Source organism: Phasianus colchicus, chromosome 25 (genome assembly GCF_987193195.1).
Source record: "Phasianus colchicus chromosome 25, bPhaCol1.hap1.1, whole genome shotgun sequence".
NCBI classification, from domain to species: Eukaryota; Metazoa; Chordata; class Aves; order Galliformes; family Phasianidae; genus Phasianus; species Phasianus colchicus.
In genome coordinates, this window is record NC_143460.1 from 2194914 (window position 1) to 2209947 (window position 15034).

Below are 15034 nucleotides of genomic sequence, written 5' to 3' on the forward strand. Positions count from 1 at the left end.
ATCATGGCCTATCACAGAAAGGGTCTTAAGCTGAGGGAAAACTGTTGTGAGAAGACTAATTGTGTGTGTCAGCATGTACAGACAGTAGGTAAATAGCAGCACATGCAGGTACCAGTGCCTCACTGGGAAAGGCAGTATGCTGTCAGAATTGTCCAACAAAGCAATGGTGCAAGAGTTAGAGCAGTGAGTGCAAGAATCCCTTTTGTGTTCATCTGCTGTTCAGAGAGAAGAGCTGGCAGAGTTGTGCAGTGTGTTTTCCTAGGAGTGAAAATCTTTCTGTTTTGTTTTTGAATAGAACTGCCTGGTTGAAATCCATAACGTAATCGATGCCAGCCTGCATCTAGTTGGGATTGTTGGAATTGCAATTGCTGGCACCACAGTGAGTAAATCCACATTCTCACTCTTTTTATTGGTATTTGGGCCCAATCCCCCAGCCTTTACTCATAGCTCTGTTAAGCAGCAATTGGTGAGATTTCTCAAAAGTGAAACTATTCTTACTGCTCTGTGTCTCCTCTCTCTGGGAATTGGTCACAACTGCACAAATGGACTCAGATGACTTTGTTTTACCAATTCATGTTGTGTCCCTAGATAAGGTTCAAAGAATCTAGTGGTAATCTCATTTTGTTGTAATAGTAGGAAAGTGGTTTACACATAGACTGGGTGGAAAACCAAAAAGCCACAGTGGCATTTCAGCTATTCCAAAACAATTGCAGACATGGATGTGTTAGAGCCTTAGAGGATCTATTATTTAAATTTCACATATGGAATAGAAAGTATGAATCCTTTCTACAGAAAACACCTTTTCAGGAAAATGCCATCTGTAGCATCAGTTCAACGTGAAGGACATAACATCAAGTCACAGTTAATGACATCAGTGCAATTTCTGTTAATAACATTAACATCTGGGGACTGTTGAGCTGGCCTTCCCATTTAGAATAAGGAACAGTGAAACCAGTGTGGGCACAAAATCTTTGCTTTGAGTATCAGTGAAAACTCTCTTCTGTTAATTGTTGATGTCTTGAGGTTTGTAATGGAAGCAGTCACTTGCTACCCTGAAATAAAAGCATTCAGATTGCAGGCTGTTCAATGCAGTCTATTTTACAATTGTTTTGTGAGTGGATCCCTAAACTGCATTCCTTCTCTTCTAGATCTTTGGCATGATATTCAGCATGGTTCTCTGCTGTGCCATCCGTAACACGAGAGACATGATCTAAAACTGTCACTGCACAGCTGTGTCCAGAAGCTTTACAAGAAGCGCTCTTCTACCCAGCTTAATAATTGTAATGTATTTTAATTAGTGTTTTAACATACTGAGAGGAAAATACCCCATTAGGTTTGGAGGTGAATTGTATTAGTGACAGTAAAACTGAAACGAACAAAAAAAGGGTTTTAAAACGTCCTTTTTAATGAAAAGAGCCGAGATGGCATCGAAGACTAATTTGATTTTTAATGTTTGTATATGTGCAATTAAGAGCTGACATATCTATAGGCATTGTGTAAGTACATGCATTTCTCTCATTACAGATATGTATGCACATTATCTGTGTATGTAGTACCTTATGTAGGTAAGTATGTGCAAATGGGATGTGTTGTGTGTCCACATTTGCATGCATATTTTTCCAGTCTCACTATGCAGGAGTGTGCACACACCCATAGGTTGCTTGAAACACTTTCATTCCGAGCCCCCCTTTGCCAAGAAGTGGTGGAGGAACAAATGCCATTTTAAAAATGACCCAGCATCCATTTTGTAACTGTTCCATCCCCGAAGAGGAAATGTGTTTTGTTTTAATGACTTTATTTTTACAAAAGGGTCTCTTCCAGCACCCTCCTTCCTGGGAGATCTTCCAAAGCCCCTGGATGTGGTCCTGGGCTCTCTGCCCTGCATGGCTCTGCTGCAGCACAGTGCCTGGATCAGAGGGATGCAGAGATCCCTTCCAATTTCAGCCATTCTGTGATTCTGTGACTTCACTGGCGTGCACAGACCTGAGTTTTGTTTTTGTTTAAGTCCAGTTGCGTTTTCGTGCAAGTACAGAAAGCTCTGTGGGAGGAAACAGTCCAAGGAGACCTGGGCTAAACAAAGAGGGGAGGAGGTAGGAAGCTGGCAGCATGCAGTCATTTGGGAGCGATTGTAACACACGGTGTGGTTAAGCTTCCCATACCAGCCTGAGACCAAAACCAAACCACCAAAACCTCTATGTGTTAAAGGGGCCACTAAAATCTTAGTTCAGAAGTCCCTTTATGCTGTAAGACTATGATCTATAATGCTGGTGCAGGAGTAGAACCTATGTTAAGAAAAGCAGCAGCTTTGTTTGATGCCCTGTAGAGCCTAACTGGTGTGTAGAATCCAATGGAGGAGAAAAAATAGTCAGGGAAAAACACACAGCACTTTAATATCCTCTGGTTTTGCTTCTGTGACTATCACAGCTTCCTGAGGGCTCCTACCTCAACCTCCCACCCCTTCCTGCAGGCGTAAGGCAGAAAAGAAAGATGGGACTTCTTTTCTAAAAAAGAAAAAAAAAAAAGAAAAAAGTAGAAGAGCAGAGCCACAAAGTAAATTTTCTTGCTGGCATTTGTAGATTGCATGTCAAGTATAAGAAAAAATACTGTTCTTGAAATACCTCAGGGCTTGCCTTTGCGTTATTTGTTTCTATATTGTTATTTTTATATTCTTCATACTTATTTATGAGAGTGTTCCTTCTAAAGCAGCCTAGAAGGGAGAAAGTTTGTTCCCAGAAAGAGCAAAAAAATTACAGCAAGGGCTCAGAATCTCTTAATTTTTTCCTTAGTCCAGTTAATTTAGCATTTCAAAGAATAACTTTCTGCTAGCAATGCCCCTTGAATTATTACTAGCTCCGAGTTCTTATGCAGTTGTTCTTTTTTAAGAGAATGGGTCTAAGAGCTCAGTTAAGTGTCTCAGTGGAATGGTCCATGATGCCTAATGAGATTTGGTGTTTACAAGTCATTTATCTCTCTAAAACATGATGGCACTTCAGGTAATACGTGCAGTGCAGTAGCTGTGTTTGTGTGTAACATACATCCCTCCTGATGTTTGTCTCTCATTTCCAACAGAAACTCCAATTTCTATCAGTTTTCTCTTATTTCATATATTGGAAATGGTGCTGCTGTTCCACGTTTCCCACTTAATTGACACATCTTGCTGTCTTTTACATGGATGTCACTTTCCAAATTGTTCACCCGCAAGCTGTGACTATCCAGTGCCATTGATACAGCTGTGCACTTGTAGGGGAACCCTTAGGTCGGGGCTTGAACTGGTGATTGAGCACCTGGTGAAGGGGTGCTGTTGGCCTCAGGAGCACATTGTTTGCACTTGTGCTCTCCCATCTGCCCAGAAGGGCTGAACCCAATGCAGAGCCATCCTGGGCTCATCTAAGGGGCAGCCACTGAGGGGAGGGCATCTCTTGGGCCTAGGCTGCTTCCTGAGGGGTGCTGCATTGCCAGAGAGCCCCTTCACCAGCTGGGTGAGTTCAGTGCTTCTTTCTGTATAATGCAGCTATTGGCCTACTGTGAGTGCTTTGTGTGGTGTCACCAAGAGCCTATCAGCAGCTGTTTTGCACAAAAATAGCATTAAAAATTGCACTAAACGTGAACTGTGATAACAGCTGCGTGCTCAGCAACGTGAGCAGTTTCCAGGCTGAACCTCAGGTCCCCATTTGCAGAGAGGTATTGCATCACAGACCAGTGGGCTCTGCTCGTTTCAACTCTTAATGGTGCAAGTCCTCTATTCTTCACTGGCAGTACGGAATCATTTCCAAGTAACTGCACTGTGCATCCTCAGTAAGAAGGATTTTTAGATGTAACTAAATCCAACTCAGTACTTGAGCTGCTTCAGGTACACTTCATGCTCCAAAGCTGAATATCAGGATTTAATTAAACAGCTTCTGCTCCAGATTGGTACTGACTGCCTCAGAAGTCAGCAGAAGTGCCCATCTAGTCAGGAAAGTGGCAACAGACCAAAACCTTCTGGGGATAACTCTGAAAGCACAGCACACATCTTCTTCCTACCCAGTCAGCCACCTTGTTCTCGAGTATAAACGTGTAAATAGTTGATTCTTTTCTTATTTCTTTCAAGATCATTATTCGTCATTCCCTTGTCTAGTTTTCCTGAGTAACAGCCTCCAGTGGGAGCTTCACGTATTACAAGCTAACTGCAGCCTATCTTGCAGAGACTGAGCAGGAGCTGATGAAGCACAGCCCTTTAATATCCCTACAGTGAGAATCATATTTCACTTTTATACCAAAAGTGATAGTTTTATAGCAAGACATATTTCATGTGTATTGAGAAGGAAATTGGGTTATCTTAAGCCTCCAAATGCTCTTACAGCCTTCAGAGGCTGATTAACAGCATCAGGTGCTGTTTGTAGGACACCCACATAATGAAGCTCACCAATCTCACTTCTCTGGTCACTACTGGGTTCTCCACTACACAAACTGCTTCCAAGGTGACATTTGTTTCTGCAGCACAAATTCTGATTTGGGGCAGAACTGGGATATTTGTCTGTAGCAGCATTATCTCTATCACAGCTCTCTGTGGGAAACGAGAAGGAAATGGAGCAATGCTTATCCTGTTGCTGAAGGCAGCTTTTGCTTTCCTTTGGTTTAATGTGTACTAAAGTGGAAATGTGTTGGTTTTATTGTCTTGAATTTGAAACGATGTTCTAATAAAAAATAACCAGCAATACAAGGCTCTCAGAGGCTGTCCTGGTGCCCTCCTGTGTGCTCCCATGCTTTGCTGTGATTTCCTGGCTGGATCTCAGATCTTTGCCTCTTCTCAACATCGTAGGACTGTCTGCACTTCCGTTGCTTGGTTATATGGAAAGACACCATGAGATACAGCACAGTCACCCAAGCGACTGACCTGAAGGAATTCCTGACTTGAGAAAGGGTTGTTGCTGGACTCAATGGTCTTCAACTTGAAAACACATTGCTGAAAGGCCAAAAGGGAAAAAGTGCTTTGAGAACATGCAAAGGGTATTTGAAATGATGCATAAGACTCACTCAAGTGCCTTAATTCTTGTTGTGATTTTTCTTTTTAGCACAAAAGAAATCATCCAACCCAAACCATTCTATGATTCTAGCTGTTTTTCTCTGTGCATTCCCATAGGCTTTAACCATACAACTGGGTTAACTTCTTTTTGCATGCATGCTGTTAGGCTGAAGGTGTGTCCATGCAGCCACGAGGGATCATAGCAATAATTTTGCTGTGTCACTTATTGCTGTAAGGAGGTATAGTTCCTTTTCTTCTTTCCTCCTGCTAAGTGAAAGTGTTACTGAATTGCAAAGCCAGATAACTTGTTCAGGACTTGATGGTCCAAAGCTTTCTTACATCTTCTTTCCCTATGCTTTTTATAGTTGTATTGGGGCTTGGGAAGTATCAGACATCCTCACTCCCAGGGAGTATTTTGCTCTGGAATGGTACCACATGCTGCTCTTGGGCAAAGCCTTTGGGAAGGTCAACGCGTGGTTTTAAGAACTGATTGGCACTTATCAAGGCAACAAAGCCTTTCCTAGGAAAAGTTACTACTTCTTCCTAAGTTACTATTTATTCCTAAGAATAAATAATGTATGCAGGAATGCAGATGATTTTAAAAGGGCAAGACGTATAGCAGATGTGTGCAACTTGCCTCCCATGCAAAGAAAAATTGAAACTTTCAGTTAATTCTAAAAAAAACAAAACTATAATGATATGTAATTTAATTGTGTTGTTTTGTAGAGCTTTTTCAACCCTCTTCTGGTGTTGCTGGAAGCAAAAATAAACAGGAAAAAAAAATGAATATAAGATCAGTGCTGAGTGCACAGTGACTGTGAGGTTATCAGCAGGTTAATTCTCAGTGGGCACAAAGGCAATTGCTGAGTGTGGATGAGGACTCAAGCTGAGCATAACAAGTTTGTTTTCACCTTTCTGGCTGTAGGGATGTTCTGGATTTGTTACTTGCCAAAATAAAGCAAGTATTTACCTGGATAGCTGAAAGAGCTTTTGTGTGTCTGCAGATGTAGATGATAGCAGCAGATAAATCTGTACCATTTAATGCTCCCTTTTAAGAGAAGAATCTTTCTATAATTACACATTTGCAATCACTGAATAATTAAGAGAGCTCTACTGAGATAACCCCCTTTACAGGCCAAAACAAATGGTTGGGGAGCAGCAATAAAATAAAGCTTTCAACAGTGATTTAAGATATTATAATGTTGTATTTAATGGGGCTTGGAAGCTCTCACTGCTGCACGGAGCTGCAATTCTGAAGTCATTCTTACAATTCCTTGTTGATAAAAAATATTTTTACCACGTTGTTTGTGCATACAGTAGATTTGTTCTCCTGGCTGCTTCTGCAAAGACCTGAATGGTGACCTTGTCCCTCACTCGTGGAAGCATGGAAGGTTTTACTTATTTCCTGCTGGCTGTATTCATGTCTTCAGTGCAGCCCTGCTGACCTACCTGCTGCTCTTGGATCAGCAGATGTCACACTTGCTTGAGCAGATGCAGGTCAAACTGTTTTCACCAGTCCTGTTGTAGGTGATAGAGATGAGGGGAAAAGCTGCAACTGCCAATGGATTCTGTATGTATTAGAGGCAGTTGAAGCAGGTGGAAACTAGCTCTCCTGCTCAGTGGTTGGTGTAGTGTGACCACAGCTTGCCCCTGAGTCACCAGCTCTAAAGAAAAGGAAACATTTATTATGTTACATTTATTTTCATATTCCTGGGTCTGCGTTTCTCCCCTGTTTGTGTTCAGCACGTGTGATGGACTCAGCCCCCCAGCACACTGAAAGGGCTGGCTGACCTGTGTGGGGAAAAAGAGCTTCTTTCTGAGCTTCACTGCTCCTCTTCCAGACAACAGTAGCAAGGCTTTTCAGTCTAATAGCACAATAAGAGGAACTTGCTCTGCTAGAGCAAAGACACGAGGCGCTATGCCTAATGATGCTAATGAGCACAGGTCTGGGTGATGCTAGGGATGAAGCAGAACTGTGTGCAACAGCACGTGCTTAGTTCTAGCTGAATGCACAGTACAGATAGGGTCCTCAAAGCATCCAGTGTTACATACGTGTAAAAACAGTTGCTGCTATAAGGGCTGCAAGGCTGTGTCAGTCTAATTGAAATGTTTAATACTGAGAGCATGCATAGTCCTAAGATATATCAATTATTTTGTTCATGCAGTACCTGGAGATTAAGAGCAAAGGCCCATAGATGCACGGTTCTTTTTTCTTTCCTAAAGTAAATTATAGCTGAGCACTAAATATGAATTTCAGTCCTATGGTTCTGCTTCTGTGCGTGAATATCCAGTTCATTGCAGTAACTCTTGTGATCCCTCTTCAGAATAAAACGTTGTGCACACCAGTTTGCAAACCTGTTATGAAATATTGTTTTATTTATGCTTGGTTGTGAGCAGAGAGGTACATTTCTGCCGTGTTCTGGTGGAAGCTCACATGTTACAGAGCTTCTGTGGCTTAGTGCAGTAGTTTGTCCTAACCTTCTCATGGACACAGTCACTGTAATCAGTGTTACATTTGCCACACTTGCAGCTTATGGCCACGGGGTAAGAATAGTAAGGGATGGTGTGATGAGGACAGCCCGGAATCAGTGCTGTTTGATACAGCATCTCTTTATATGTGCACACGTTTTGGGACAGAGCACTTTTGAGTAGCAGCTTCTTGCCATTGCTGTCCTACAAAGAAAAGAGAAACGTGTTGTTTCACTGAAGCGTACATGGATGTCAGATGTCTTCCTTTGACACGCTCTCAAATGTGCAGAAAGCAAAACCTCTTCATGTTTACACTAGCTCGGAAATTTGGGGTGTACTTCAGATCTGTTTCTTTGAATTTCATGTGACAGGAGCTCTCTACACCTCCAGTAATGCTCGCTGTGTTTTTGTGGTTTTAAGTAACTCCCTGCTCAGCTCTCAGCACTTTGTATTATGTATTCACTGCCTGCTGACCAGGGTGGAAATTAAAATGCAGTGTTGAAAGCAAAGCTCATAGTGTTTGGTGTGCCCACATGTGCAATATTCTCCACAGCTGGCTGTCACAGCAGGACTTCATTGCCTTTAGCACCTGACAGATGGGCTGGACTAGCAGTTACTCAAGTAATTTACATTAATTGAGAGTGACAAATTGTAATTCATTTCTTGCCTGTACCACCCTGACCCTACAAACTGCAGAAGCTCTGCAGCAACAGCAGCAATAAGTTTGTTGTTATGCTGCTGTTATAATCTCCATAGTAAAAATAATAATCATGGGGAAAGAAAAGGGGAAAACAAACAACCATCAGCATTAGGATTTGGGAAAAATGTAGAAAATTGTTACAGGAAGCTGGAAGCCAGAAGATAAACTTGTCTGAACAAAGGCCAGCTGTAATGCCAAGGGACATTACTAGGTGGAGACAAGCTGCTGATGTGAGTGCAAAGCCATCAGTAACTGCTTGTGGCTGACAAACCAGCGTACACGTGTACAGCACAAGCTGTTAGATAAGTTGTAAAAGGAGTGAAGATTTTAAAACCATCATCTCCAAGCTAATACTCCTTTGCTGGCTGATGCTGGTTTTCACAAGAACTGAAACGCTGAGGGAACTTGAACACATTGAGGAACAGGCTAGAATGGAGGCAGTATTTAAAGGGAGGACGCAGGCCCAGGTAGGACTGAAGGAGATGGCCTGACATCCATCCCTGGTCAATCAGGTTAGAGAGCAGAAAGTCGATACAGGATTTGAGCAGTGAAAATTAAAGGATGAGAACATAATTAATGCCAGTTGAGATGGTGTTACATAAAATAGGTCATGTCACACAAACCTGATTTTGTTTTTGGAGGTGATTACAAATTTGGTTGTTAAGGTAACTACGTAGATGTGAGCTCCTTAGTTCCATCTGTGCAGAGCCCTGCTGACATGGGAAGTTAGAGCTGTGGGGCAGTGTGCTGAATGCTGGCAGTTCTCCACAATTTCTGCAGGGTGTTTATTCGTTGTAATTTTTTTTTTACCCAGCCTCTGAATGCACTGCATTATAATCTCCATAGAGCTCAGGAGCCTTGGCTTTTCTCACCCCTGCTTTCCCATTAAGCTAAATAGAAACCATGACAATAATGTGATTTTTCTATGACGGACACAATTAGCCTGAACAAACTTTACGTCGCTCTCCAGCAAGAATAAGAACTTCTTTTCTTGATGGCTGTTATGGAAACCACCTAAAAGAAAGTAACATCCTGTACCCGTGTCATGCAGAATCCAGCGCAGATGGTGGTGTTGATGGCCAGGCAATAGGCACACTCCCGTTTCTCCACGTGGATTGTGTACTCTGAAGGAGCACAAATTGATGCTGTTTGACCAAAAGTCAGGCCAAAGAGGAGAGACATCATGAAGAAGGGACTCATGCTAGACAGGAGGGGGAAAAAACAGAAACCCTAATTAAAATTAGATGCGTCTTCATGTCCTTTCCTTAGAATTTGACAAGAACAGCTCTGACAGTCACACAGTAGAAGTAATCTCAACTTTTTCAGGCACAGCTTCACAAATTCTTTCTAATCCTGGAAATGCAATTGAAATAATTCTAACCACTGGACGGACAGAGGACAAATAACTCAAACATAACACACCATATTCACCTTTTCCCACTGAACCATATGACATAGAACTTTTCACTAACGAGTGATAAAACACTGTTGCAGAGAAATAGTAGTAGGTTTTCCTATCCTTTCCTGATAAAGGATTTGAGAATGTGACACATCAGAGGCTGTGAGCTCTAGAATTAACCAAAGCTGCTAAAATAATCTCATTAATTTAAAATATTTTTCTAAAGAAGGCATCTTATCAAATGCTCAAGGTAGGATAAAAAATAGTTGTGCATGTTAGACATTATATTAGACATTAGACACCGCTGTAATTTTTACTGTCAAGCTGGCTTAAAAACATGATGAAATGGGAGCGCTGGCAAGAATTAAATAATAGATGCAAGCAAATGACAACAGAGAACATCAGCAAAGAGTTCAAATTGATGAATCCACACTTAATCCCTCCGTTGCGCTGACCCCGTTTCCCAGGCCTGCTCAGGAATCCCAGAAACAAAGCTTTGCTTGGCTCCAGAACAGTTTCAGGATGTTTTCTCTCTCTCTTTGAAACTACAAATTCTACATGACAGAGCCTACAAATATCTGGAATCGCCCTCTAGTCTCTTCCAGCTGTCATTTTCCTATAACAAAAGCCATTCATTACACGATCCAGTTTACCCAGTGGCTGCAGTAGTACGAGTCTGGAAAGACCAACCTCTTGTCAGATGAATTCTTCCCTATTTCAGGAGCCTGATTCTGCCTTGAGCTGGGAGAGGCAGTGATCTAGCACCAACTCTGTGTGCTTTATACACTCCAGGCTAATTCCAGGCTTATCTTCCTGTTTATATAATTGCATCTGAATTGCTGCTTTCTTATCGCAGAGCCATCTATTGAAAATTCATACTAAACCACAAAGCAAATGTGATAGGAACAAACGTGTCCATAATATCCTAACCTGGAAATTGGAGCTGGAAATCTAATTATGTTAACAGTCGGTCTTTCTCTTGGGCTTTTAAACTAACCACTGCTTTTAAAAGGTTGGTATTGATTAATTTGCTGCATAGGACAGCAACGTCATGACAGTCAGGCTAGCATGGAAATGGAGTCATCCAGAATCACACCTGACTAATTCTACCTTTATGTTTTTTGGAAAATCCAGCTCATTCAGTATGTTCGTTACCTGGCAGGCACAAATGAGAGATGCAGTGCTATATACATAAAATAAATCTCAAATCCAAGCAATTGATTGCTTTGTAGCGTGGATGGGTAAAGCCTCACTTATTTACTCAAAAAAAAAAAAAAACCACCAAAAAACCCACAAAAAAAGAAACAATGATAAAAAGCCATGCAGGCAAATTATTGAGCCTATTGAGCAAGTACTGAAGTGAAAACGATTCACTGAAATACTGAGGATCAATTGGTTTCGCTTTGAGATGCCGCTTTTTGTCGCACAGTGAGAAGCAAAATGTTGTACCAATGTCATTGAAACTAAAATATCCTCCAATGGGGGAATGTTCCTGGTTGGGGCTTTGAGAAATACCAAAGAGGAGCACAGTGAGGAGGGGATTGAGTTAGTATGCATGTCTTGCATTGATTTAGCACAGAGCCACTGTAATCTATTGGTTCATCCATGTCTGGCCAACCTTCTCACTGTGTCCTTCACCACAGCTCTGACACCGTGATTCACCTCCCTGCCATCTGGACTTGGCTTTTATGCGTGCCTTAGGCAGGTCAGCCACGTTGTTGTCTTACATGGCCATAAGGAAGATGAGAAAGTTGAACAACACATTGTGTTGGGCTGTAGGAGGAGCGAGCCAGACAGTCCTAACAAACATTTACCTAATTCCTGAGTGATATTGTCTCCTTTACCAGTGGTTTCAGACTGCTGCATGCAACTTTGTGTCCTAAGCTAATTTTCTGTGGGATTTTGTGTATAATGTAATGAAGTTCTTGTTCATTTAGGATTAGCCAAATATTTGCTGTTTTGGTGGAATCTTTAATTTTGGGTTAATCTCTACCATGGCTTCTCAGGCAGCTTGTAGACATGAACATGGTATTGTTTGTGTACTCAGTAGCATCTGTCCAGCTGGACCTAGCAACAGAATAGAAGATTTTGCTACTACTCCTGCATGTTATTTAGCTTTATATCTTTCTGAGCTGTTTGAAATGTAGTTAGAAGTAAAGGTTGTATATACAGTATAAGCATCCGAACACACGTAGACAATGATATGTGTGTCATGCATACGTGCATGATAGATTTGTGTGGGTTTGGTTGTATAAAACTTCAATCAAAGGAAAAGATTTCACATTGATTTTGGTAGATGGAGCCGTTTTGTATACAGAAAGAACCAGACATCCAGGTTTAAAGTGCCTTCAACGTATCCTAACTACTTTGCATGTAGAAAGAGGATGGTAGATGGAAAAGAGCATGAAGGCAAGTATCCTTTACTGCTCTGAAGTGCCAGCTTTCTCAGTTCAAGAAAAGTGAGTGTGGTTGACTGGGAGCGGGATGCAGGTTGGGGAAAAAAGGGTTCTGAATTTGCTGTGAGAATATTTAGTGAAATGTTCTCCTCTGGAAACATGGATAGCCAAGAAAAGAAAAATAAAGAAACAAGAAATGTTTGCAAGTATATTTTGGTGAAGATAAGAAAGATGATACAGCAGTAAAAACGATAATGATGCAGAAAAGGGGAAAACAAACAACTGTCAGCATTAGGATTTGGGAAAAATGTAGAAAACTGTTACAGAAAGCTGGAAGACAGAAGATAAACTTGTCTGAACAAAGGCCAGCTGTAATGCCAAGGGACATTACTAGGTGGAGACAAGCTGCTGATGTGAGTGCAAAGCCATCAGTAACTGCTTGTGGCTGACAAACCAGCGTACACGTGTACAGCACAAGCTGTTAGATAAGTTGTAAAAGGAGTGAAGATTTTAAAACAAGACCTGAAATGCTGAGGGAACTTGAACACATTGAGGAACAGACTAGAATGGAGGCAGTATTTAAAGGGAGGACGCAGGCCCAGGTAAGACTGAAGGAGATGGCCTGACATCCATCCCTGGTCAATCAGGTTAGAGAGCAGAAAGTCGATACAGGATTTGAGCAGTGAAAATTAAAGGATGAGAACATAATTAATGCCAGTTGAGATGGTGTTACATAAAATAGGTCATGTCACACAAACCTGATTTTGTTTTTGGAGGTGATTACAAATTTGGTTGTTAAGGTAACTACGTAGATGTGAGCTCCTTAGTTCCATCTGTGCAGAGCCCTGCTGACATGGGAAGTTAGAGCTGTGGGGCAGTGTGCTGAATGCTGGCAGTTCTCCACAATTTCTGCAGGGTGTTTATTCGTTGTAATTTTTTTTTTACCCAGCCTCTGAATGCACTGCATTATAATCTCCATAGAGCTCAGGAGCCTTGGCTTTTCTCACCCATGTGTTACAGAGTTATCTGGCCAAGTATTAAGAATGGAAATTTCTTTTAGAAGTGCAATGGATTAGTGTGAGTGGACCTTCAGACTAATGAGACTTCTGCTCCTTGTACCCACATTAGCATTGTACTGCTATGGGTACAGAGACAGTCTCTTTCCTAGTGCCTGCTTTAAGGCATCCCTTAGCCTGCCTGCACATCAGAAAGGCACTGAGTATCACTGGAGTTGTGTTCCTGCTTCTTCAGTACTTTACACAAACTGTTAAGCTGGTAGAAAAACATTTCCCAGATTGTTCTGATGTGACCATAGACTTCTTTCTTTCACTGCTGACCTCTCTAAACATTTACTGGGGTGAGAACCCAGAACTTTCTGGGAACAGCAGGACAATGTGGCAGCACAACGAAGTACTGCGTGATGACCTGTGAGTGCAGAAAGCTGCTTTCCTACAGGTTGCTGAAATTCATAGTTCAGTATCTGATGCTTATGGATCCATTTCTTTGGTTGCCCCCCTGCTGACCTGCAGACTATTTAGAGATGCAAAGTTCAATGCGCTTTTACAGCCGTCAGCTTTGTAGCTGTTTTCTGGAACAGCCAGTTGTGCTTTAAATTATTTATCTTTAACCTTTCTCTTAACTAAACCATTCTATTCAGTCGCATCACTTATTTTACACTTTCATTAAGTGAAAGACAGTATGCTGATTTCTGTAAGAAGTGTTGGAAGTGATCTGTGTAAATGGAATTAAGGAAGCATAAAGTTCTTGGGTTTGTTACCTCCAGAGGTCTACAATGAGCCAGAGAAACTCAGCGCGTGGTGTGTAAAAACATAACAGGATTCTCTATCACTGACCAGTGCCTAAAGGAAAAGTAAGAACAGTGAAGATAAGTTACCATAAGTCATTCCTAGTCCTGTTAGTAGTACAACACATGGTGGGTTACTGTATAGAGCAGAATGAGCCAGTCTTAATTCCACTGCAGATAGGCATACAATACTGTGGACATTAAAACTGAAACATGTCCATCCTTCCAGACAACAAACTCAGAGGCTATGCTGATTGCAAATAAACAGAACAAGACAAAGCCTATTAGATTTCTAGCAGATTAGTATTCTGGTAGAGGAACTATTTCTGACTCCATCCTACTACAGGCCTCCTTAATATGCTGCCGTTGTTTTTTTTCCATAGGTTTTGCATTTAAACAGGCTGTGGCTGTTGAATTTTCAAAGCTCATCTGTCTATTGCCAGTCTCTCTGTGCCAGCTGGAAGTGTAGCTCTTATCTTTTAAATTAGTAGATTCACAGATGACCGTTCTTTCTTTCCTAGGATTAGCTGCAGCATCTCCTGTCAAGCACAGATTAAAGGGCATCTCTTTTCTCTGCATGTGGTACGACAACAATTTCCTCTTACAGTCTTAAAATGCTTCATAGTCCTATTAGTTGTTGTGGCTTGTATGATAGACTGGTTATGTTTCATTGTGGAGCACTGGATATGTCAGTTCCTGTTATTCTGAGATAAACAGTGTCTACATGCAGGACAAAACTAAAAAACAACAGCACAGACAGTTGTCAGTTTCTCGTGGTTGTCGTGCTGTTCTGATCTGACTGGCAATCCAAGAGGCAGGCAGTAGGTAATCCAAATCTTCATATGGAGACTTGGTGCTATGCAAGAACACTTCTTTTTTCAGATAAAAATGTAAGTTCTATCTGCTCAGTGTGAACACTGGTTTATGTTTCTCTCTCCTCTTAACAAAATTAAATACTTTAATAGATAGGAACAGAAAAGGCTCTAGGAAGTCAGTGATGACCATTAATACTGTGATTTGCACTGTGTTTTTGTTGTTAGAGTCCTTTAATATCTTTATAAATTTTCTTTAATGCTTTTGGTTTAGAAATTCAGTTGTCAAATGGAGTGAGTCTTGAAACTGCAAGTTCTTTAAGATTGTTTGGATTTCCTGCATTCCCTTTTGTGCTCTCTGCACTTTCAGCTGCACAAAAGAATGAAATACAAGTTTTGCTGCCCACTCCAGGAATTTCTGTTAATATTTTTAAGATGTCTTGTTATTC

At 41.3% G+C, this 15034-nt stretch overlaps 2 protein-coding genes across 3 annotated transcripts in view; one reads left to right on the forward strand and one right to left on the reverse strand.

Annotated features, from left to right (window-relative positions):
* TSPAN2 (tetraspanin 2) overlaps positions 1–7024 on the forward strand; it is a 22195-nt gene extending 15171 nt beyond the window's left edge. Inside the window, exons 7-9 of one of the 2 annotated variants that reach the window (XR_016459935.1) lie at positions 296–379; positions 1149–1280; positions 1525–7024. Coding sequence is in view for 1 of the 2 variants with exons in the window: in XM_031605727.2 (XP_031461587.2) it covers positions 296–379; positions 1149–1214 (150 nt within the window). In the remaining variant the exon portion in view is untranslated. Of the gene's footprint in view, positions 1–295; positions 380–1148 lie in introns of both variants that reach the window. The other variant, XM_031605727.2, reaches the window with a different exon arrangement.
* On the reverse strand, positions 7024–14928 carry TSHB (thyroid stimulating hormone subunit beta). Its single transcript, XM_031605728.2, has 3 exons — positions 13747–14928; positions 9213–9375; positions 7024–7678 (listed from the first exon to the last, which is right to left on the reverse strand). Exons 2-3 carry the CDS (start codon positions 9372–9374, stop codon positions 7436–7438), a joined length of 405 nt encoding a protein of 134 aa, XP_031461588.1. The 5' UTR covers position 9375; positions 13747–14928; the 3' UTR covers positions 7024–7435.
* Positions 14929–15034: the final 106 nt, after the last annotated feature.

Coding starts and splice junctions, on each gene's coding strand:
- TSHB (XM_031605728.2), bottom strand. CDS start 9,374: ATGAGTCCCTTCTTCATGATGTCTCTCCTCTTTGGCCTGACTTTTGGT. Junction 7,679..9,212: donor CTGGATTCTGCATGACACGG/GTACAGGATGTT, acceptor TTTTCTTTGTAG/GACAGCAATGGCAAGAAGCT.